Source organism: Bos indicus, chromosome 9 (genome assembly GCF_029378745.1).
Source record: "Bos indicus isolate NIAB-ARS_2022 breed Sahiwal x Tharparkar chromosome 9, NIAB-ARS_B.indTharparkar_mat_pri_1.0, whole genome shotgun sequence".
In the NCBI taxonomy this organism is placed as follows: domain Eukaryota; kingdom Metazoa; phylum Chordata; class Mammalia; order Artiodactyla; family Bovidae; genus Bos; species Bos indicus.
Genome location: NC_091768.1, coordinates 15,522,097 through 15,546,935, shown reverse-complemented (window position 1 = coordinate 15,546,935; position 24,839 = coordinate 15,522,097). Strand labels below are relative to the sequence as shown.

Here is a 24,839-nt window from a genome sequence, read left to right as displayed (position 1 = left end):
CAAGCAACAAGGCAGACAATGGCATGGATGTTGGAATTATCAACTGGGAATTTAAACTACTGTGATTACTCTGCTAAATGGCTCTAAATGGTTAAAGCAGACAGTACAGCAACCAGTTAATTAAATCCTAAGAACCAAAAATTAATGCTAGAAATAAAAATATGTAACCTTGATGACCTAATAGTAGACTGGACACAGCTAAGGAAAGAATCTCTGAACTTGAGTATATCAGTGAAAAAGGGAAAGTGAAAAGCTGCTCAGTCGTGTCCGACTCTTTGTGACCCCAAGGACTACACAGTCCATGGAACTCTCCAGGCCAGAATACTGGAGTGGGTAGCCTTTCCCTTCTCCAGGGGATCTTCCCAACCCAGGGATCAAACCCAGGTCTCCCGCATCGCAGGCAGATTCTTTACCAGCTCAGCCACAAGGGAAGCCCAAGAAAAATGGAGTGGGTTGCCATTTCCTTCTCCAGTGGATCTTCCCGACCCAGGAATCAAACCGGGGTCTCCTGCATTTGCAGGCGGTTTCTTTACCAACTGAGCAATCAGGGAAACCAAAGAGAACTGACTGAAGGGGGGCAAAAAAAGAAACAACGCCCAAGGTTATGGGAGAAGTACAAAAGGTGTGTCCTATGTTTAATAGAAAACACTAGAAGGAGAATAAAGAAAGGAACAGGAAAAATATTTTGAAACAACAAAAGAGTGAGAAATTTCCCCAAATTAACAGCAGACAATAGACCACAGATCCAGGAAGTTCTGAGGCAGAATAAATCTAAAAAACTACACCAAGGTGTCAGCTACATATTGGCACTTGCCAAAACATCTGCCAGCAACTGAACAACAAGGGCCTTTGCCACCTGCCTCTGCAGAGACGGACCCCTGTGCTGCTGTGGCTGCTGACCTTCAGCACACACCGAGGAGAACCCACCAGGGTGGAGAGTGAGGAACTCTGTGCTCCAGGGAACCTGGTGTAACAGATCTTCAGACAATTAGGTATTCTCAGGAACTGACTTCAGGAACGATCCAAATCCTTGCATCTCCTCATATCTAGAAAAGCACTAAATCCCCTTCATGGTGACATCAGCTACTTGTGACTAGCAGAAAACCTTTCGTAAAATAAGCACTTGATTGCACTGAACTCCCTTTTCAGCAAAATCTTATACACTGACCATCCCCCATTACCGCTTTGGAATCAGGCTCTCAGAGCTATCTGAGGTGCTGTCTCCCAGGCTGCAGTCCTCATTTAGCCTCAAACAAAACTTAACTCACAGCTCTCACATTGTGCATCTTTTAGTCGACACGACACAGGCGTATCATTTGCAAACCACAGGCAGAGATAGGATGGGGGAGGGGTGGCGGGTGATGCTGAAAGACGCCCGGGGGTGGGGCGGGGAACACCCCCCCACACACACACACACCACACACACACACCACACACACCCCCACCAACCACACACACACACACACACCAACCACCAACCACACACACACACCCAACCACCAACCACACACACAACACCAACCACACACACACACACCAACCACACACAACCAACACACACCACAACCTAAAAAGGACCAAAGGTAAGAACTGTAACAATTCACTCCTCGGAAATTATGCAAACAAGACAGGAGAGTGAAACAGTAGAAAGTACGGGGCGGGGGGCCTTTGGGTCTCTGTACTCTGTGATATTATTTTTCAGTGTGTTAAGTCGCTTCAGTCATGTCTGACTCTGTGCCAACTTAACCAGGCTCCTCTACCATGGGATTCTCCAGGCAAGAAAACGGAGTGGTTTGTCATTCCCTTCTACAGGTAGTAAAGGAAAAATAAGACTTTCTTAGACAAATATCCAGAGAACTTGCTGCTGTTTTGCAAATTTTTTTTTTAAGTTTTTCAAAGGGAAGAAAAACAATGTAGGTTAGAAATCTGAATGTATATAAAGACAGACTATCGAGAAGGAATAAGTGAAGATAAAATTTAAACTTCAATTTTTCTTATTTCCAGTAGCAGGTAATAGTTTGCTGAAAATAATATAAACAAGGTATTTGATTATATATCTTCTGTGTTGTATTTACAGAGATACAGATTGGGATAAAGAAATAAAACTTTGTTTGTAGATGACATGATCATCTAGGTAGAAAGTCCGAATTACTCAAAAGAAAAAAAAAAAAAAAAAAAAAAAACACACACCCCTCTTGGAACTAAAAAGCAAATACAGTAAAGCCGCAGGATACAAGGTTAATACAAAAAATTACATTTTCCTATATACCAATAATGAGCAAGGTGAATGTGAAATTAAAAACACAATAACACTGACATTAGCACCCCAAAAAATGAAATACTTAGCTATAAAGCTAACAAAATACATATAAAATCTACACAGGGGAAACTACAAAACTCTGATGGATGAAATCAAAGAAAAACTAAATAAATGGAGAGATATTTTGAGTTCACAGATGGGAAGATTCAATACCGTCAAGATGTCAGTCCTTTCTAACTTTATAAATTCAATGCAACTGCAGTCCAAGTTTTTAGCAAGTTATTTATGAATGTTAAGGAACTGATTCTAAAGTTTATATGGAAAGGAAAAAGATTCAGAATAGCCATCACAATATTTGTTTAGTCTGACTCTTTTTGTGACTCCGACTGTAACCCACCAGGCTCCTCTAACCATGGGATTTCCCAGCTAAGAATACCGGAGTGGTTGCCATTTCCTTCTTCCGTGGATCTTCCGAACCCAGGGATCAAACCTGCATCTCCTGCATTACAGCTGAATTCTTTACCACTGAGTCACCAGGGAAGCCCAATCACAATGTTTAAGAACAAATCTGGAGCACAGACACCACCTGACTTCAAAGACTCATAAAGGCACAGTAATCAAGTCAGAGTAGTATCTGCAGAACAAGTAAATGAGTGGAAAAGCATACAGAGCCCAGAACAAGCCACATAAATATAGTCAACTGTTGCTTTTCAAGGCTGAAAGGCCAACACAATAGAGCAAAAGATAATCTTTTTGAAAAATGGTGCTCGTTTCACATGCAAAGTAATGAATCTCGACACAGACCTTACGCCGCTCACAAAAATTAAAGCAAAAAAAACTAATTCAAAATGGATCACAGACCTAAGTGTAAAGTATACAACTATAAAACTACTCTAGAAGATAACACAGGAGAAAAGCTAGCTGGTATGGAGATGACTCTTTAGCTAAAACACCAATGTATAATCCACGAAAGAAAGAATTGATAAACTGGACTTCATTACAATTAAAAACTTTTGCTCTGTCAAGAAAACCAGAAAACAGGCCACAGAGTGGGAGAAAATATCTGCAAAAAAAAACAAATCTAATAAAGGACTTTATCCAAAATATACATAAAACTCAATGATTAAAAAAAACAACCTGATTAAAAAATAAGTCAAAGACCTTAACAGACATTTGACCAAAGAAGATACAGACATGGCAAATGAGCATATGAAAAGATTCTTCACATCATATGTCATACGGGAAATGCAAACTAATGAGATACCACTACCCATCCATTAAAATCGACAAAATCGGGAACACTAACACCAAATGAGGTGAGGATGCGGCACAAGCACACTCATTCACTGCTGGGGAGAATACAGAACAGTACAGGTTTAGTTTCTTACAAAGCAAAATGCACTGTTACCATACGTTCACAACTACACTCCTCGATATTTACCCACAGGAGCAAAAAACTAATATCCACACTGAATCCGCACACAGATATTTACAGCAGCTTCATCATAACTGGCAAAACTTGGAAGCAACCAAGATAGCCTTCAGTAGGTAGGTGGATGAACAAACTGTGGTGAATTCCATGAAATATTATTTGGGGTAAAAAAAGAAGGAGTTGCCAAGTCATGAAACGACACGGAGGATGAAACAACCTTAAATGCCTATCACTCAGTGAAAACAAAACAAAACCCAGAAAAGTAACCCACTGTATGACTTCACCTAATGGCACTGTGAATAGGCAAAACTATGGAGACAGTAAAAAGCTCAGTAGTTGCCAGGGTGAGGTGGGTGTGGGGGATGGAGGATGAACATACAGGTAGAACGATGAAGATTTTTACGGCAATGAAAATACTCTGGGATACAATAAAGATGGTACATGTCATTATACACTTGTCCCAACTCACAGACTACACCACACAATGTGCAGTCTATGGGTGAACCATAGTGTAAACTATGCACTCTTGAGAGGCTATGATGTGGCAACGGAGGGTTATCAATTGCAGCAGCCGTACCACTCCTGGTAAGAGGATGTTGATATTGGTGAAGGCTATGCATGTGTTGGGGTGGGAGGTATATGGCAAATCTCTGTACCTTCCTCTCTCAATTTGCTGAGAACCTAAAACTTCTCTTTAAAAAACGAGTAAAAAAAATAAGTAAACCTTTTGCATAGTTAGGAAAAAAAAGTCCTCCCTGCCCAGTTTTATTTTTTATTGGAATATAATTGCTTTACAATGTTATGTCACCTTCTGCTGCACAAGAAGTGAATCAACTGTATGTAAAATATATCTCCCCTCCCTCATAAACCTCCCTTCCCCACCCCATCCCACCTCTCTAGGTCATCACAGAGCATTGAGCTGAGTTTCCCATGCTTTAAGCCAGGATTTTACGCATGGTAATGTACACATGCCAATCCTACTCTCCCAACTAATCCCCCCGCCGTGTCCACCTCTGTTCACCATGTCCGCATCTCTACTCCTGCTCTGGAAATAAGCTCATCTGTACCATTTTTCCAGAGAAGGCAATGGCACCCCACTCCAGTACTCTTGCCTGGAAAATCCAATGGACGGAGGAGCCTTGTGGGCTGCAGTCCCATGCGGTCACGAAGAGTCGGACATGACTGGACGACTTCACTTTCACTTTCACTTTCACACATTGGAGAAGGAAATGGCAACCCACTCCAGTGTTCTTGCCTGGAGAATCCCAGGGACGGGGGAGCCTGGTGGCTGCCATCTATGGGGTCGCACAGAGTTGGACACGACTGAAGCAACTTAGCAGCAGCAGCAGCAGTACCATTTTTCCAGATTCTACATATATAAATATATGCGGAATGCATATATATTCCACATATATGCGTTTATATATGATATCTGTTTTGCTTTTTTCTGACTTCCTTCCCTCTGCATGTCAGACTCCAGGTTCATTCCTGTCCAGCTTCACTGAGTTATAACTAAACAACACTGTGTAAGTTCAAGGTGTACAGCATAATGACTTGACTTAAATATACTGTGAAATAAACTGTATGGCCTCAATTACCATAATATGCTCAGTTAACAACTATCATCTCATACAGATGAAATAAAGAAAAGGAAGGAAGAAAACAAAACAAAGAAAGCTTTGATCCTTGTGAATGATACTCTTAGGTATTTACTTAACTCTAAATCAAGTACTATCACACTACCACCCACAAGCATTCAGAACATCACATGCTAGAAAGGTCATGCTCAAAATCCTTCTCCAGGCAGGCTTCAACATGTACCAACCATTCAATTCAAGATGTACTTAGAGCTGAGTTTTAAGAAACCAGAGGGTCATTTGAAATTAACATCCACTGGATCATCGAAAAAGCAAGAGAGTTCCAGAAAAACATCTACTTCTGATTCACTGACTATGCTGAAGCCTTTATGACTGTGTGGATCACAAATAACTGGAAAATTCTTCAAGAGATGGGAATACCAGACCACCTCACCTGCCTCTGGACAAACCTGTATGCAGGTCAAAAAGCAACAGTTTGAACCAGACATGAAACAACGGACCGGTTCCAAATTGGGAAAGGGGTACATCAAGGCTATATATTGTCACCCTGCTATATTTAAGATTATATACATCATCAGAAACACACGGGATGAAGCACAAGCTGGAATCAAGACTGCCAGGAGAAATACCAATAACCTCAGATACGCAGATGACACCACCTTTACGGTAGACTGTGAAGAGGAATTAAACAGCCTCTTGATGAAGGTAAAAGGAGAGAGAAAAAGCTTGCTTAAAACTCAATATTCAGAAAACAAAGATCATGGCATCTGATCCTATCACTTCATGGCAAATAGATGGGAAAACAATGGAAACAGTGAGACTTTTTATTTTGGGGGGCTCCAAAATCACTGCAGATGGTGACTGCAGCCATGAAATTCAAAGACACCTGCTCCTTGAAGAAAAGCTATGACAAATCTAGACAGCATATTAAAAAGCAGAGACATTACTTTGCCAACAAAGGTCTATCTAGTCAAAGCTATGGTTTTTCCAGTAGTCATGTATGGATGGACTGGACAATAAAAAAGGCTGAGAGCCAAAGAACTGATACTTTTAAATTGTGGTGCTAGAGAAGACTCTTGAAAGCCCTTCGGACAGCAAGGAGAACAAACCAGGCAATCCTAAAGGAAATCAGTCCTGAATATTCATTTTAAGGACTGATGCTGAAGCTTCAATATTTTGGCCACCTGATGTGAAGAGCCGACTCATTGGAAAAGACCCTGAGGCTGGGAAAGACTGAAGGCGGGAGGAGGAGACGACAACAGAGGATGAGATGGCTGGATGGCGTCACTGACTCAATGCATGTGAGTCTGAGCAAACTCCAGGATATACTGAAGGACAGGGAAGCCTGGTATGCTGCAGTCCATGGGGTCGCAGAGTTGACACAGACTGAGCTACTGAACAACAATTATGTCATAGAGGACTATTAACTATAACCATCCATAATTTTTTACATTACACCCCAGCACTTATCTATCCTAAAACTGGAAGTTTGGACCTTGGACCACACTCATCCAAGTCCCCCTACCTCCCTTGCCCTACCTCTAGAATCGCACATCTGATCTTTTTTTTTCTGAGTTTGGGATTTTTTGTTGTTTCGTTTTAAACTTTTTTTTTTTTTTTTTTTAAGATTACACATATAAGTGGGATCACACAGTATTCTTATGATCTCAGGGTCCACCCACGTTGTCACATATGGTAGGATTTCTTTTCATGTCTAAATAATATTCCACTGTATATATATCCACATCTTTATCCACTGATGGACACTTAAGATTTTCCATGTCTATGTCTTGCTATTATAAATAACACTGCTATGAATTGGGGGCACAGATATCTCTTCAACATAGTGTTTTTGTTTCCTTAAATATATTCCTGTAAGTAGAATTACTAGATCATAAGATTGCTGTACTTTTAATCTCCTGAAGCACCTCCATACTGTTTTCTACAGGGGCTGTACCAGTTTTACAATCCCAACTCCAATGCATGGTTACCATGGTTTCATGATAATCATTCTACAAGGCATAAGGTGATATTTTATGGTGGCTTGATTCACATTTTCCTAGTAATTAGTGATGCTAAGCACCTTTTCATGTATCTGTTGTCCATTTGTAGGCCTTCTTTAGAAAAACTGTCTATTCAAGTCCTTTGTCTATTTTTGGTTCAATTATTTGGAGGTTTTGCTACAGAGTTTTATGAGTTCTTTTTATATTCTGGATATTAACCCCACTATCAGATTCGGAAGTATTTAATAAAGTCTTTTTAAAAACCTTTTTTTAAATGTAAAGAAAACATAAGAAACAGATACACTAAAATAGATTTTCAAATTCTGTTACCCCAGCCTGGATAACTTATCACTCTGCTACAATAAAAACCAAAGAAATGAACAGTAATAAAAAAAAAAAAGGTAAAGTTACAAGGACCAATAAGACCAAAGAATTTCATGTATCACAAAAACTGTAAGACATTAAGAAAAAAAAAACCAAAACACTATTTTTAAAATGTGCTCATAAAATTATTCTATGCATTAAAAAATAAGCAATAATTTTATAAGATGTATGCTCAATACATGTAATTCAACCAAGGTTTACTACCCAGACTATATAAAGAACCCCAACATTCCAACAGAAAACAAAATGTGCAGAAGACATGAGCAATTAAGAATAGAGGAAAATACACACATTAACCTAAAAAACAAAAAGAAACTCATAGATTACCTTTTTAGTTTACTCAAGCACCACAAGCAAACAGAACAGGGATTAACTCTAGGTTGGCACTCAATATTTTAACACTGCATGAACAATGAGTAAATTTTTAAAATACAGCAATAAAGATACTCAACCTCACTATAAACAGGGGTATTACAAATTCAAATCACCATCCGATAAACCCCTTCAGACTGGCAAAAACTAAAACATCAGACATTCTTAAGTGGGTGATGATGTGTATAAACAGGAAGTCTTAAAAAGTGCTAGTGAAAGCACTTTGGAGATCAATTTGGCAGTATCTAGGGTGAAGCTGAAATAATACATGACCCAGTAATTCCAATGCTAAGAAATACTCTAGATCAGCTGTAAACAAAGTATGGCCAGCCAACTCTGGCCAGCTGCTTGATTTTACAAGGCCCTTGAGTTAAGAATATGGCTTTTACATTTTTAAAACACTCTTCCCTGGTGGCTCATATAGGAAAGACTCCACCTGCAATACAGGAGACCCAGTTTCATTTCCTGGGTTAGGGAAGATCCCCTGGAGAAGGGAATGGCTACCTACTCCAGTATTCTTGCCTGGAGAATTCCATGGACAGAGGAGTCTGGCAGGCTACATTCCACGGGGTTGCAAAAAGTCGGACGTTACTGACGACTAACACTTTCACTTCACTTTTCACTTCAGCGGGGAAAAACAACAAATCAAACAAGAAAGATGTTTCATGTTACAAGAAAATCATATAAAATTCAAATTGCAGTGTCTATAAAAGTTTTACTGGCACACAGCCACCCTCATTTGCTTATGCATTATCTATAACTACCTTCTTGCTAAACTGGAAGCACTGCTTGAAATGCAAAGTGTAAGATATTCACTATCTGGCCCTTTACAGAAAAACTTTGCTGACCTCTCCTCCAAAGAAACACACACATGTGCACAGGGAAATGTAAAAAAAGTTCATAGTAGCAATATGAGACATCCTAAGACATTCATACTAGCAATGTATGTAAAAGTACAAAAATCAGATACAACCTAATTTCCACAAGAAAAGGAAATGCATAAATATAATGCAGTATACATTCATACTATGAAAAAGAAATAGAGCTATTCTTATCAACATTATTTAATTTCTCAATGCCGTAAGAATGAAAAGTTACAGAAGAATATAGTATGACATGATTTATAATATATTCTAACAATCTGTACGGGTACACAGGTTGAAAGACATATACATAAAGTACAAAGCAATGTATAGGAATAACTACCAAACAGAGGTTGGTGATTCCACCTGGAGTGGAGGCAGGAAGATGCAAAAACCAAAGGGTTCAGCCCAGCTTCACTGTAGCTAACACTCTACTAACACTGGATTAGTAATGTTTTCTTTAGGCGAGGAATTAGAACATGAGTTTTTGCTCTATTATTCCTTATAGTCCACACAGACATGAAGTATTTCCTAATAATTTTTTAAACTGTCACTGGTAACGTTTTAAAATAATAAAAAATAGAATTTTTAAAAAAGTATCACTGACACAGAAGTTAACTTCTGCAAATTAGAAATATAAAAGCAATGACAGAAAACCTAAAGAAAGAATTAAATGCAAAGATCAGGAAATCTCCAGCTTCCCAGTGACTCAAACGGTAAAGAATCCACCTGCAAAGCGGAGATGCGGGTTTGATCCCTGAGTCGGGAAGATCCCCTGGAGGAGAAAATGGAAACTCACTCCAGTATCCTTGCCTGTAGAAACCCATGGACAGAGAGCCTGCAGGCTACAGTCCATTGGGTTGCAAAGACTCGGACACGACTGAGCGACTTCACTTCATTTCACTTTGTAATGCTTTAGTCCCAAACTTTCTCAAGAACCCGTCAAGATTCTCCAAAGGCAGTGTCTTGGAGCCCTAAGCCATCATGTTACAAGTCTGGGTACCCTGCTGCAGAGACCACATGAAGAGACCTTTATATTGCATGGAGAAATAAGGGCCCAACTTTCCAATCTGCCCATTAGACATCTGAATACAGCCACCTTGGAACGTTCAGGCCACCCAAGCTACCACTGAATAACTCCCACAGATCCTACATAAAGCAGAAAAATCACCCAGCTAAGGTGATTTTCTCAAATTCCTAAACTAAAAAAAGAAAACCAACTTTATTTTTTTGACACAGAAAACAGAGTACAGTCCAATATTATCTGAAGATGAAGCCTGAATATATTACATTCTTGGAACAATATTAAATTAGACTTCTCTGTGAGCCACAGTCCATAATATTCTTTGCCTCAGGATGCAGCTACTGTTCACTGTTCTCTCAGTTTATCTACTCCTTCATTCCACTGAAGAAGTTTCTATGGGTTTCTATGCATCTTTCGGCAGGATGCCAACATCCAGTTAGTTCTGTCCAAGGCCAGCATCAGGCAGCAGTTTGGTGCTGCTTGTATTGCTGGAAGCATACTGATCTTCTATGGAATCGAAATATCAGTACCTTAAGCCAAAGTAATGTAGTTGGTAATATCTTTACACAGAATAACAACTCTAAAAATACAGTTATCTTGAACACAAGGTCCAAAAAAATGAATAACTTAAGAAATGATCACAAGAGACAGGTGGCTCCAAAAGTTCCTTCTGCTTCAAGGAAAGGAGAGAAGACTGTCAAGATGGCAGGGGAGTTCAATAGTCCAAGGAAAGGAGAGAAGACTGTCAAGATGGTAGGGGAGTTCAATAGTCTTGAGACAGACCAACGAAACACTGTTTAATTCTGAAAGTGCAAATGCAAAATTCAACAAGGAGAAAAATGACAGGTTCATAGTAAACTTAAAAGAAGATAAACTTGAAAGCCAGGTATAAAGCCTATAAAGGGTGAAGACAAAGGAGACTCAGGAGTTGGTACTCAAAACTTGTGAGGGAAAGGTGGAGCAAGATTTGCAGAGTTAATTACTAGAATGACAAAATTAAATCACTTTTTATTTCCTGTGATAATAGAGAATGAAGACCAATGTGAACTCAAGAAAGCAAGTTTAAATGCCAAAACATGGAATCCCACCTCATCCAAACAGTGGCACAGGGGTTTCAGAGGCAAAGATAATACTGGTTTCCATGAAGATGGAGTCACCAGAAGTCACGGTGGTCAAGGGAGTACCTTCACCATATCGCAGATTTACTGGCAGATTCAAACAGAGGAGGTTGTGGAGGCAGAAAGTTTGCAGATCTTTTTTTCAATATAGGAAAGACAAGAAGGTTATTACATAGTCTACAAACAAGTCTCTGGAAATTTCTCGCTCTTCCTGTCCTTAAAACTGGCTTCAATCTTTCCAAAAACTAAAAAAGTACATTTGCTATATACTATAAACAAGCACTATTTGCTTTCTTCTCCTTGCTATATTTCAATGATTATGAGGTTAATGTGGGAAGAAAAAACTCTCCTGTTAAAAACTAAGCATGAAATGTACTTGAAATAACAAAAAAACTCTCCCAAATCAAGACCAGAATATGGCTTGCTCTCTTACTTCTCAAGCCTGTCGTTTCAGATGGTTTCAAGGTAGTTGCTGGCTTGGGAGGAGGCACAGGGTCCACAAGTCCCAACTTGCCTAGGGCTGCTCCAATTTTAGTACTCAAAGTTAGTATCCACAGGAGACAAGAGGTCCTAATTTTTGGTGATGAACACAGAAGGCTCTGAGAAGTACAAAACACTAAGGTAGCCCCCAAAAGGGGGCTAAAAGTAACACTGTTGTTAGTGTCAAATGGATACTGTACAGCTACTTTCTGTTTCTTAGGTGATGTAGGCAACCATAATTGGCAGTTCACAATAATGGATCATCCATTGTTGCATCACTCCAAGTAACATGACTTAAGTGCACAACTGAAGTGGGTTGTAATTGTGATCAATAGCCTGCCTTTGACTTTCTGGATTAACTGCTGTGTTCTGTACTGAAACACCATTTAGTTTTAGTACTGTAAACAGTGGTGATCATATTTTCTAAGAGATTAGGTAATGAAAATGAGAAGAATTACAATAACAACTCCAGCATATCACTGAATGAAAGAAAAAAAGGAAGGAAAAGTTTCTAACACTCCTCTTTTCTTCCTTTTGCTTGCTTGGTTTCAGAAATTCTTCAATCAGTCCCTAATCAAAGAAAAATTAACCAATGACTATGTTGCAGTTTAAAAGACGCTTACTCCTTGGAAGAAAAGTTATGACCAACCTAGACAGCATATTCAAAAGCAGAGACATTACTTTGCCAACAAAGGCCGTCTAGTCAAGTGCTATAGGTTTTCCTGTGGTCATGTATAGGATGTGAGAGTTGGACTCGTGAAGAAGGCTGAGTGCCAAAGAACTGAGTGCCTTTTGAACTGTGGTGTTGGAGAAGACTCTTGAGAGTCCCTTGGACTGCAAGGAGACTCAACCAGTCCATTCTTGAAGAAAGATCCGCCCAGGGACTTTCTTTTGGAAGGAATGATGCCTAAGGCTGAAAACTCCAATACTCTGGCCACCTGATGTGAAGAGTTGACTCACTGGAAAAGACTCTCATCGCTGGGAGGGACTGGGGCAGCGAGCAGAAGGGACGACAGAGGATGAGATGCTGGATGGCATCACCGACCTCGATGGACGTGAGTCTGAGTGAACTCCGGAAGTTGGTGATGGGACAGGAGGCCTGGCGTGCTGCGTATTCATGGGGTCGAAAAGAGTCTGACACGACTGAGGGACTAGGACTGAACCATGATACTGCAAGTTTATCATTCAATCCCAAAGAAAAGGCAATGCCAACGAATGTTCAAACCTACTGCACAACTGCACTCATCTCACACACTACCACAGTAATGTTCAAACTGCTCAAGCCAGGCTTCAACAGTATGTGAACCATGAACTTCCAGATGTTCAAGCTGGATTTAGAAAAGGCAGAGGAACCAGAGATCAAATTGACAACATCCACTGGATCGTAGAAAGGGCAAGAGAGTTCCAGAAAAACATCTAATTCTGATTCACTGACTACACTGAAGCCTTTGACTGTATGGATCACAACAAACTGGAAAATTCTTAGAGAGATGGGAATACCAGACCACCTTACCTGCCTGCTGAGAAATCTGTATGCAGGTCAAGAAGCAACCATTAGAACCAGACATGGAACAACAGACTGGTTCCAAATTGGGACAGGAATACGTCAAGGCTGTATATTGTCACCCTGCTTATTTAATCTATATGCAGAGCACATCATTCAAAATGCCAGGCTGGATGAAGCACAAGCTGGAATCAAGATTGCCAGAAGAAATACCAATAACCTCAGATATGCAGATGACACTACCCTTACAGCAGAAAGTGAAGAAAAACTAAAGAGCCTCCTGATGAAAAGTGAGAAAGGAGAGTGACAAAGTTGGCTTAAAACAACATTCAAAAAATGAAGATCATGGCAATCCAATCCAATTACTTCCTGGCAAATAGATGGCGAAACAACGGAAACAGTGAAGACTTTATTGGGCTCCAAAATCACTGCGGATGGTGATGGCAGCATGAAATTAAAACATACCTTGCTCCTTGGAAGAAAAACTATGACCAATCTAGACAGCATATTAAAAAGCAGAGAACACTACTTTGCCAACAAAAGGTCCATCTAGTCAAAGCTGGGTTTTTCCAGCAGGCATGTATGGATGTTAGAGTTGGACCATAAAGGTGAGTGCCGAAGAATTGATGCTTTTGAACTGTGATGTTGGAGAAGACTCGAGAGTCCCGTGACTGTGAGGAAATCCAACCAGTCTATCCTAAAGGAAATCAGTCCTGAATATTCAACTGGAAGGACTAATGCTGAAGCTGCAACTCCAATACTTTGGCCCACCCTGATGCGAAAAAACTGACTCAATGGAAAAGACCCTGATGCTGGGGAAGATTGAAGACAGGAGGAGAAGGGGACAACAGAGGGTAATATGGTTGGATGATCACTGACTCGATGGACATGAGTTTGATCAAGCTTCGTGAGTTGGTGATGGACACGAAAGCCCTGGCGTGCTGCAGTCCATGGGGTCACAGAGTCGGATATGACTGACTGACTGAACTGAACTGATTTATGTTTCTATTTATATCTTTGAGAAAAGTTACAAATGTGTGCTCTATTTTTTTCTGTCTTCCTTTAGCTTCCTAATCTGTCTAGAAATTAGAAACTTTTGGATCTCAAAAGAACTGTAGTCCTCAAGTTCAAGAAACAATATGACTCTGTTGAAAGTATTTAAACTACAAACAAGAACAAAACACCAAAGAGGTATGCGAGAGGAAAAATGGCTCGCAAATTCTTTCCACCGTTCGCTGATGATGTTCCCCCTCCCCTTGAATCTGAGCTGGCTCTGTGGCTTTCTGGCCAATCAAATGTGACAGAGGTGACACTGTAATTTCTGGAAGTTGGGCCTTAAGACATCTGTGGCTTCGGCTTTCTGCCCTCGTAGAGAGATCAAATTGAATCAATGAATGTTAAGTCCCCATAATTCCCTATTATTTTTTCCTTCTCTTGTCCACGCCCCCCATGCCCCTAAAGATTAAATAGGTAAGAAGAATGGGAAAGCAAAGGGATAAAGAAGAAAGGAGGGAGAAAGAAGGAAAGGAATGCTGAAGGAGGTTAAGGCTCTAGCACAGGTCCCAGGGCTCCAGTTCTGCTGATGCCCTAACTTGCTTTAGGTCATATAACCCCTCTAGACCTCCTGATCTCCTCAAATTGTCAACATCACTTTTGTAATGGCAACATTACATTACAATATACAATGTTATTGTAGCAACATTACAGTAACATTACAGTACAATAACAACTAATTAATAGAAGTCTAGATGTAGAATACATAACTTCATTCTTCTTTTCCTCTCTCACTAGTCACTCTAGAATATCAAGAACGATCAGCTAATATACCTAGGGAAAGAAAGGTAGTAAGTGAAAGAAAGTAAAAACTAGAATTCAAGTAAGAGAGAAGGCAAGCATTAAGAACAGAAAAGCAAGAAAAGTTTTTCTCTTTTCTACCTGCTAAGAAAATAAATATAATAATAAACCTAATACCAACTTATACATAGTATTTGAATTACATGCCTGGATTGTTCTAAGAGTTTACTATATATTAACATGTTTAATCTTCAGGGCAACCGTATGAAGTAACTGCAGTTATTATCCTTGTTTTACAGATATGAAAACACAGAGGTTAAATTACTTATCCAAGATTGCAGTGCCCGTAAGTATAGAGTTTATAGAAGATGAATCCTAGCATTCTGGCTTTTGGACTTCATGTTCTCAATGCATCTCTTATGAAAACTGCTTCCATTTCATGTGAGGTTCTACTAGACTGTTTCATGTGAGTACAAGAATATCAAGTGATAAGTAGAATTTATCAAGTCAACTGGAATGCAACTAGGAAATATACATAGCTAAACCACTAAATAAGGAATGACACCCATGGTATTAAGTTTCTAACGGTAGCACAATCAAAAGAGGAAGGAGTGGGCTAAAACGAAGAACTTTGCGGTGTGACCCCCCCTGAGCAGGCCAACATTGAAGACCTTGCTCACAACAGGGCGAGCGTGCTAAGTCCCTTCAGCTCACGTCCAACTCTCTAGAACCCCATGGGCTGTAGCCCGCCAGGCTCCTCTGTCCATAGGATTATCAAACAAGAATACTGGAGTGCGGGAGCCATCTTCTCCAGGGGAACTTATTGACACAGGGACTACATCAGTGTCTCTTATTTCTCCTGCACTGGCAGGCAGGTTCTTGACCACTATCACAATTTCAGTTCAATTCAGTTGCTCAGTCATGTCTGACTCTTTGCGAACCCATGAACCAGCTAGCACGCCAGGCCTCCCTGTCCATCACCAACTCCTGGAGTCCCACCTAAACTCATATCCACCCTGAGTCGTAGATGCCATCCAGTTCATCTCATCCTCTGTCATCCCCTTCTCCTCCTGCCCTCAATCTTTCCCAGGATCAGGGTCTTTTCCAATGAGTCACTTCTTCTCATCAGGCGGCCAAGTATTGGTGTTTCAGCTTCAACATCAGTCCTTCCAATGAACACCCAGGGCTGAGCTCCTTTAGGATGGACTGGTTGGATCTCCTTGCAGTCCAAGGGACTCTCAAGAGTCTCTTCTCCAGCACCACAGTTCAAAAGCATCAATTCTTCGGTTGCTCAGCTTTCTTTATGGTCCAACTCTCACCTCCATACATACTAGAAAAACCATAGCTTTGACTAGACAGACCTTTGTCGGCAAAATAATGTCTCTGTTTTTAATACGCTCTCTAGTTTGATCATAGTTTTTCTTTCCAAGGAGCAAGCCGCCTTTTAATTTCATATTGCCGTCACCATCTGCAGTGATTTTGGAGCCCAAGAAAATAATGTCTCTCACATACTTCCATTGTTTCTCCCCATCTATTTGCCATGAAACGAGAATGGATGCATGACTTCATTTTTTAAACTTTTGAGTTTTAAGCCAGCTTATTCACTCTCCTCATTCACTTTCATCAAGACTGCCTCTTTTGTTTCTCTGGTCTGACTTTCTGCTACAAGGGTGCTGTCGATTGCTGCTATCATCTGAGTCTTACTGGTATTTCTTCCAGCAAGTCTCGATTCCAGCTTGTGCTTCTCCAGCCTAGCATTCGCAGGATATATTCTGCATATAAGATTAAATAATAATCAGGGTTGATAAATATATAGCTCGACGTACTCTTTTCCCAATTTGGAACCAGTCTGTTGTTTCCATGTCTGGTTCTAATGATTGCTTCTTGACGCTCCACACAGATTTCTTAGCAGGCATGTAGGAGGTGGTCTGGTATCTCATCTCCTTGAAGAATTTTGCACAGTTTGTTGTGATCCACACGAGAGGTTTTGGTGTAGTCAATAAAGCAGAAGCAGACTTTTTTTTTTTTCTGGAATTCTCCTCCTTTTTCGATGATCCAGCAAATTTGGCAATTTGATCTCTTGTTACCCTGCCTTTTCTAAATCTAGCTTGAACATCTGGAAGTTCTCGGTTCGTGTACTATTGAAGCCTGGCTTGGAGAATTTGGAGCATTACTTTGCTACCATGTGAGATGAGTGCAATTGTGCGATAGTTTGAACATTTTTGGCGTTGCCCTTCTTTGGGGCTGGAATGAAAACTCATCTTTTCCAGTCCTGTGGCTACTGTTGAGTTTTCCAAATTTGCTGGCATACTGAATACATCACTTTCACAGCATCATCTTCCAGGATCTGAAATAGCTCTACTGAATTGAATCACCTCCACTAGCTTTGTTCGTAGTGATGCTTTCCTAAGGCCCACTTGACTTCACACTCCAAGATGTCTGACTCTAGGTGAGTGATCACACCATCGTGGTTATCTGGATCATGAAAATCTTTTTTGTAGAGCTCCTCTGTGTATTCTTGCCACCTCTTAATATCCTCCTCTCCTGTCAGGTCCATACCATTTAAGTCTTTTATTGTGCCCATCTGTGCATGAAATGTTCCCTTTTCTAATTTTCTTGAAAAGATCTCTTAGTCCTTCCCATTCTGTTGTTTTCCTCTATTTCTTTGCATTGATCACTGAGGAAGGCTTTTTTCTCTCTCCTTGCTATTTTTTGAACTCTGCATTCAAATGGGTGTATCTTTCCTTTTCTCCTTTGCTTTTTGCTTCTCTTCTTTTCTCAGCTATTTGTAAGGCCTTCTCAGACAACCATTTTGCCTTTTGCATTTCTTTTTCTTGTAGATGGTTTTGATCACTGCCTCCTGTACAAGGTCATGAACCTCCATCCATAGTTTTTCAGGCACTTTGTCTATCAGATCTAACCCTTAGAATCTATTTGTCACCTTCACTGTATAATCATAAGGGATCTGATTTAGGTCATACCTGAATGGTTCAGTGGTTTTTCCCTACTGTCTTCAACTTAGAGTCTGAATTTGTAATAAGCTACCACCTGGAAAGCCCCTATTCAATATTCGATGGAATGCCAATCATTTAGGAGAAATGGTACTTTAGTTCAGGAGATTTGGTGAAGTATTTACTAGTCCCCCGTAAAAATGACAAACGATTGGATTCTGAACTTGACTTGTATGTAAAAATAAAGTATAATTAAGGAAAATGGAAAACACTTTTCATTTGGAAACATAAGCAGTTTGCTGATAGAGGACAAACAATCTCTTGAGTCAGACCACTCTCTTTCAACTAGTAGACAAAGTCCACAAAGGGAGAGGGGCCCAGAATGAAAACAAAGTAGTAAATACACACAGACACACAGCACATATGAAAGGGGAAGGATAAAAAAATGGGAAAAAATATTGGTTAGGCAGTTAGTTTGTAGAAGAAAAAAGATAAAGGGAAAGAAAGGCTATTATAGAATGAACAAGAGCACTATAAAAAAAAAAAATAAGAAATGAGAGGAGTTAGACTTGCCAGAGGTTCCACATGGTGAGAAAAGGAGAGTATCAAAAGAGAAGAGAGGAGCTAACTAGCAGCACCTTTGCCCTATACCGCAAAGTCTCCTAACTGACCTCCCTGACCTTCTTCTGCCCCTCCCTAGAGCATTCTTCAAGTGGTAGACCTTGACGCTCTTTTGAAACAAATCTGAGGAGTGTTAACCCAAGTCTCTTGTAACACTCTCCTTACTACCACCATATGGTCCTCTCAGTTCCTAAACAAATCAGGTTTCCTCTATTGCATTCGCCCTGCTAGAAATGCTCTCTCCACCTTTCCCTCTCCTAGTCACCCTCCAAACTGCCCTCAGTTCACTTCAGTCGCCTCAGTCGTGTCCCCCCCCGACTCTTTTGCGACCCATATGCAGCACCCAGGCCTCCCTGTCAATCACCATCTCCCGGAGTTCACTCAGACTCACGTCCATCGAGTCGGTGATGCATCCAGCCATCTCATCCTCTGTCGTCCCCTTCTCCTCCTGCCCCCAATCCCTCCAGCATCAGAGTCTTTTCCAATGAGTCAACTCTTCGCATCAGGTGGCCAAAGTACTGGAGTTTCAGCTTTAGCATCATTCCTTCCAAAGAAATCCCAGGCTGATCTCCTTCAGAATGGACTGGTTGGACCTCCTTGCAGTCCAAGGGACTCTCAAGAGTCTTCTCGAACACCACAGTTCAAAAGCATCAATTCTTCAGCACTCAGCTTTCTTCACAGTCCAACTTTCACATCCATACATGACCACTAGAAAAACAATAGCCTTGACTAGACAGATCTTTGTTGGCAAAGTAACGTCTCTGCTTTTGAATATGCTATCTAGGTTGATCATAACTTTCCTTCCAAGGAGTAAGTGTCTTTTAATTTCATGACTGCAGTCACCATCTGCAGTGATTTTGGAGCCAAAAAAAATAAAGTCTGCCACTGTTTCCCCATCTATTTCCCATGAAGTGATGGGACCGATGCCATAATCTTTTTTTCTGAATGTTGAGTTTTAAGCCATTTTCACTCTCCTCTTTCACCTTCATCAAGAGTTTTTTAGTTTCTTCTTCACTTTCTGCCATAAGTGCGGTGTCATCTGCATATCTGAGGTTATTGATATTTCTCCCCAGGCAATCTTGATTCTAGCTTGTGCTTCCTCCAGCCCACGTTTCTTATGATGTACTCTGGATATACGTTACATAAGCAGGGTGACGAATATACAGCCTTGATGAACTCTTTTCCTATTTGGAACCACTCTGTTGTTCCATGTCTAGTTCTTTTTTTTTTTCCCTTTTTTTCTCTCTCTCTCATGTCTAGTTCTAACTATTGCTTTCTGACCCGCATATAGGTTTCTCAAGAGGCAGGTCAGTGATCTGGTATTCCCATCTCTTTCAGAATTTTCCACAGTTTATTGTGATCCAGACAGTCAAAGGCTTTGGCATAGTCAATAAAGCAGAAATAGATGTTTTTCTGGAACTCTCTTGCTGTTTCGATGATCCAGCGGATGTTGGCAATTTGATCTCTGGTTCCTCTGCCTTTTCTAAAACCAGCTTGAACATCTGGAAGTTCACGGTTCACGTACTGCTGAAGCCTGGCTTGGAGAATTTTGAGCATTACTTTACTAGCATGTGAGATGAGTGCAATATGTGCAGTAGTTTGAGCAATCTTTGGCCTTGCCTTTCTTTGGGACTGGAATGAAAACTGACCTTTTCCAGTCCTCTGGCCACTGCTGAGTTTTCCAAATTTGCTGGCATACTGAGTGCAGCACTTTCACAGCATCATCTTCCAGGATTTGAAATAGCTCCACTGGAATTCCATCACCTCCACTAGCTTTGCTCGTAGTTAGATCAAATTCTCATTATTATAAATAATCTCCATTTGTTGTACTTGACATCTGTAATTTACACTTACAAGTATGATTATTTGATTACTGACTCTCTTCACCGGACTGGAAACTCCACCAGGAAATCCCCCTGCCTCCACTCTGCCTCTCAGCACAGTACCTACAACATTATAGTTGCTCAATAAGTATCTACTGAATGAATGAACAAAAGAAACCTCCCAAACTATCACAAGAGGGAAAGGGCAGAAGACAACCTTAAGTGAACAGAAGAGAAAGGAACAAATCAAAGAGGGGGAAGAAAAAAATTCAGTACAAATGGCCTAATTCAATTCACACCATTTCAGTGTGATACTATACTGACAAAATAAAACACAATAGTAACCAGTAGCTCTCTTTTCCCTAATGAAGGTAGGAAAAGAATTGGAATTAGTATTTTACTTCATAGTTTATGAGATGCAAAGCAGTATTGGAACACGGACGACAAACCAGCACCTCAAACTTAAGATGATGAAAGCAGAGCTATGAGCTTCTCATTCCTCTACTCCATCTCAATAAATGGGAGTCCCCCCCACCCCCATGAAACCTCAAACCAAAACCCTAGGAGTCATCTCTGATTCCTGCTTTTCTCTGATCCTCAATATGCAATGCATTAAGAAGTTCTCAAACAGATCTTCCATCTATCCACCCCTCTTTCCTGATGGCCACTGCTACCAATCCTAATCCAAGCCTGTCTGTTTTTCAGACTGCTACAATATTCTCCTAACTAATGGCTCTGCTTTTACTGTTACTCTGCTCTAATTTACTCCAGGTGCAAAGCGATTTTTTAAAAAAGATAAATTGTGTCATTAACTCCATTGCCCCTTCAATGATTCCTACTATTTCAGAATCAATAAAAATTCATGAACTTTCATGATCTGCTCTCGTATCTGTGCTTGTTACTGTGTTCTGTACTTATTACATTTCAGTCCATAATGATCTTATTTAAACAAATGAAATCCTGTATCATCTTGGAACCTTTACAGGCATCGTCCTCTCTGCCATACTCTAGTCTCACAGTTATTACCTTAAACACACGTGTGACCTCCTCAGGAAGGCCTTTCATGACCTTAACACTATGGAAAATGGCTTTTTCCATGTATTTCTTAAATAGTCTTTAGTACACTATCATCTTCTTCTTTATTTCATTAACAACAAATACAGATGCTCCAGGTGCAAGAAATATGATGGTGAAAAGAAAAAGTTATTGCTTTAATGGTGCTTGTATTTTATAGGACTTAAAAACATGAAGACAAATTTATCATGTGAAAAATGCTACCACGAAAAATAAAACAGAGGAATACCATGTTTGTACATTGAGTGTGGCAGCATGACATTTTAAGTAGGCTGTCAGGTCTGAGCAGATCTAAATAAAGAAGGAAACTATGCAAAAAAAAAAGTGGTAAGATTGTTCTAAATGGATTAATTTTTAATTATAAAAAGTCCCTCCTACTAAAATATAAGTCCTATGAAGGAAAGGACCCTATCTATCTTATGCACTGCTGTCTTTACTTTGGTAAAGTGCCTAGCACAGAGTAGGCTGATATAAATATTTGATGAGTGAATATTTGGCAAGTTATATTGAAGTATCTCATCATTAAAAGCATGAAGAACCAAAAGAATTAAATATAAAAAAAATATAAGTAGTCCTAAATATCATTCCACTTATTTAGTAGTACTAAATATCAGCCCCTTATGCTCATATTCTAAACAAGGCACCATTCACTTGCTTACGCAAACGCTGAAACAGAAGTGATGAAACTCAATTTTTTCCACTACAGGAATTCATAGACCCTTAAGTTAGCATAAGCTAAAACCAAAAGAGAAGGCAATGGGAGCCCACTCATTTTCTTGCCTGGAAAATCCCATGGGTGAGGAGCCTGGTAGGCTGCAGTCCATGGGGTGGCTAAGAGTTGGACACGACTGAGAGACTTTCACTTTCACTTTTCACTTTCATGTACTGGAGAAGGAAATGGCAACCCACTCCAGTGTTCTTGCCTGGAGAATCCCAGGGACGGCGGAGCCTGGTGGGATGCCATCTATGGGGTCGCACAGAGTGGAACACGACTGAAGTGACTCAGCAGCAACAGCTCTAAATTTACCTCAGCCCTGTACCTGTTGGCCTTACTTATGCTCCTTCCATCCTCCCAATGTTCATCCATAGCACCACCTGTAACACAAGCTGCACCACTCTCAGCCTCTGACAGGTAACTAATCAGCCCAAATGAGAATGGAGGTAGAATGGAAGAAATATGAAGTGAACCAAGAAAACTCACAAGCTTCCACATCTTCTTACTACAAATCTCATATAAAACTCTCATCATTTTTAAATAAAGGCTGGTTTGCATAACAAGATAAAAAAATTTTTTTTTGTTCTGCTATACTTTAAGGAAGAAGAATTAAGAATATTAATATTTCTTTTCCCACTCACTTCTATTGGTCTCTATTTGTTCACTGGACTTGAGTACCTACTGTGTTCCAGGCACTGTTCCCAATGCAGTTAAGAAAACTGTAAACACGGCATAAGCATCTTTTGACGCCCCTCTTACAGGACTTTGTACCATAGTGAACTTGTACTATCTTAATTCAGAAATGTTTCCAGTTATTTAAAGTACTGCCTATATCCCATGTGAAATTCATCTTTGCAAAATCATCCAGAGGAGTTAATCCTTTTTTTTTTAAACAATCACTACACAGCAGACAGGCCTGCTCTCCCGAACTGACTAATAAACCCAATTACCAGCATAAACAGTGAATCCACAGTCCAAATTAAGCAATGAACATTACAGTTCCTGATCCACAACTACAACGAATTTAGCTGTATTGGGGGATCTTTTTACTTGGCCAAAGAGCCAATACTGTAACACCACCTCCAACAATAATATGTAGCTTTTCCTTAACATTGGCTTAGTCTACCTACAACAGATGTTTAACTTTTTCCTCACAAGTGAATAAAAATGGAATCACTCGAGCTTTGTCTGTTAGCTTGGGTGACGACCCCCAAATTGATACTGTGTATCTCGTTCTCTTTTCCCAGATAACTTCCTAAAATATGTTCAGTCAAACACATTTCTTAGGGCCAGGCCTAATCTGAATGCTGGCTGCAAAAGGAAGCCTGAAGCTCTGCGAAACAGAAAGGCCTGCGGGGGGGGGGGCGGTGCGTTACAACAAGCTCCAGAAAACTACGTCTCCCCTCCCAAAGTGGTCTGGCCCCCGATTTCACCCAACCTTTTAGCAACTTGAAACTTTTCACAAACACCAAACAAGAGCCGAGCGCAGTCGGCTCTCATCCCTAGGCCAGCATAGAGAAAGCAAAAAAAAAAGGTCAAAAAAAAGACACGCGTGCAGTCTCAGAGGACGCCCAGAAACTCCGGCTCGCGGCCGGTCCACCGCCGCCCCCTCACAGCCTCCCGGCTCCCGGCCGAGCCCCTCGCCAGGGCGGACTCGAACCCGGCGCCCCCGCAGCACCTTCCCTCCCAGCCATCGCCCCGGAGCCCCCGCCCCCCCGGTCCTCCGCCGCCCCTCAAACCCACCCGGCGCCCGTCACCGAATATCCGGGAATCAGGGGCCCACATTTTCCTGTCTCTGCCCACCCCCAACCCCCAAAAGGGCAGGAATAGACGTACCTTCCAGAAAAGTAATCTCCCCGGCGCTGCCGTCGCTCTTGCCAGCCGCCATCTTCTCCTCCCACGCCGCCGCCGCCGCCGCCTTAATCCATGGCCACACCGCCCCGCCGCCGCCGCGTTCGCCAGGATGAGGGGCCGCGCCGCAAGAGGGTAGCCGCCGCAGGGTTGCGGGCCTAGGACTCGGCCGTGAGGCGGGCGACGCTGCCTCGTCCGGACGGGCCTACACAAAAGCAGCCGGCTCCCGGGCCTATCCGCGGCGGGCGGCGAGGCCCGCAGCCTGGGCTGGCTCAGGCCCCGCCGGGCGAACGCGAGCGGCGACGGCGGCGTCGGCGCTTCCCGGGCCCGGTGCCTCTCGGCCCGCGACTACCCATCCACCGCCCGCCTAGGCCGCCCTTGAAGCTTCCCCCAGCCGCGGGCCCGCAGGAAGAGGGGGGGCAGAAGGCGAGCACACAAATAGGCTTCCCTCGGTCCCGGGCCGTAAAATGGCCGCGCCGGAGCGGCGAGGCCTCCGCGACCCACAGGCGCCCCCCGGGGCCCTCCGCTCCTGTGCCGGCCGCCGCCGCTACGGCCGTCCGCCCACCCCGCCCAGGCGCGAATGCATCAGCCGAGGCCTCTGCGACTGTCCATGTGGACAGGGGTGGGTCTCAGCTGCCACCGCCTCGCGTCCGTCGCCACAGCAGCTCCAGCCGCCGCCGCCGCCGCCGCTCCTCCCCACGGACGCTGCTGCTGCTGCCGCCCGGCTCCCGCCCCCCGCCCCGCCGCAGCCACCGCCGCCGCCGCCGCCGCCCCCAGCGCGGCTCCCCCTCAGGAGCCCGGGCTCTCGCGCGGGCGGAGAGGCTGCGGCGCCGCGCAGAGCCCCCGCCGCGTGGCGCCGGCCGCCGGGCCCTCGGTGGCGAGGGCCCAGCGCGGCGCCGGCTCGGCCCACACACGACCCGGTCCGGGTCGCTGGCGGGCCGGGCCGGCGCTGCATTCGGCCTCCGTGGCAGC

At 42.1% G+C, this 24,839-nt stretch overlaps 1 protein-coding gene across 1 annotated transcript in view; it reads right to left on the bottom strand.

Annotated features, from left to right (window-relative positions):
• The window catches only part of SENP6 (SUMO specific peptidase 6), a 163,456-nt gene extending 139,518 nt beyond the window's left edge, over positions 1-23,938 (bottom strand). Inside the window, exon 1 of the mRNA XM_019967043.2 lies at positions 23,853-23,938. Within this exon, the coding sequence (XP_019822602.1) occupies positions 23,853-23,904 (52 nt within the window). The 5' untranslated portion in view covers positions 23,905-23,938. The remainder of the gene's footprint in view (positions 1-23,852) is intronic.
• Positions 23,939-24,839: the final 901 nt, after the last annotated feature.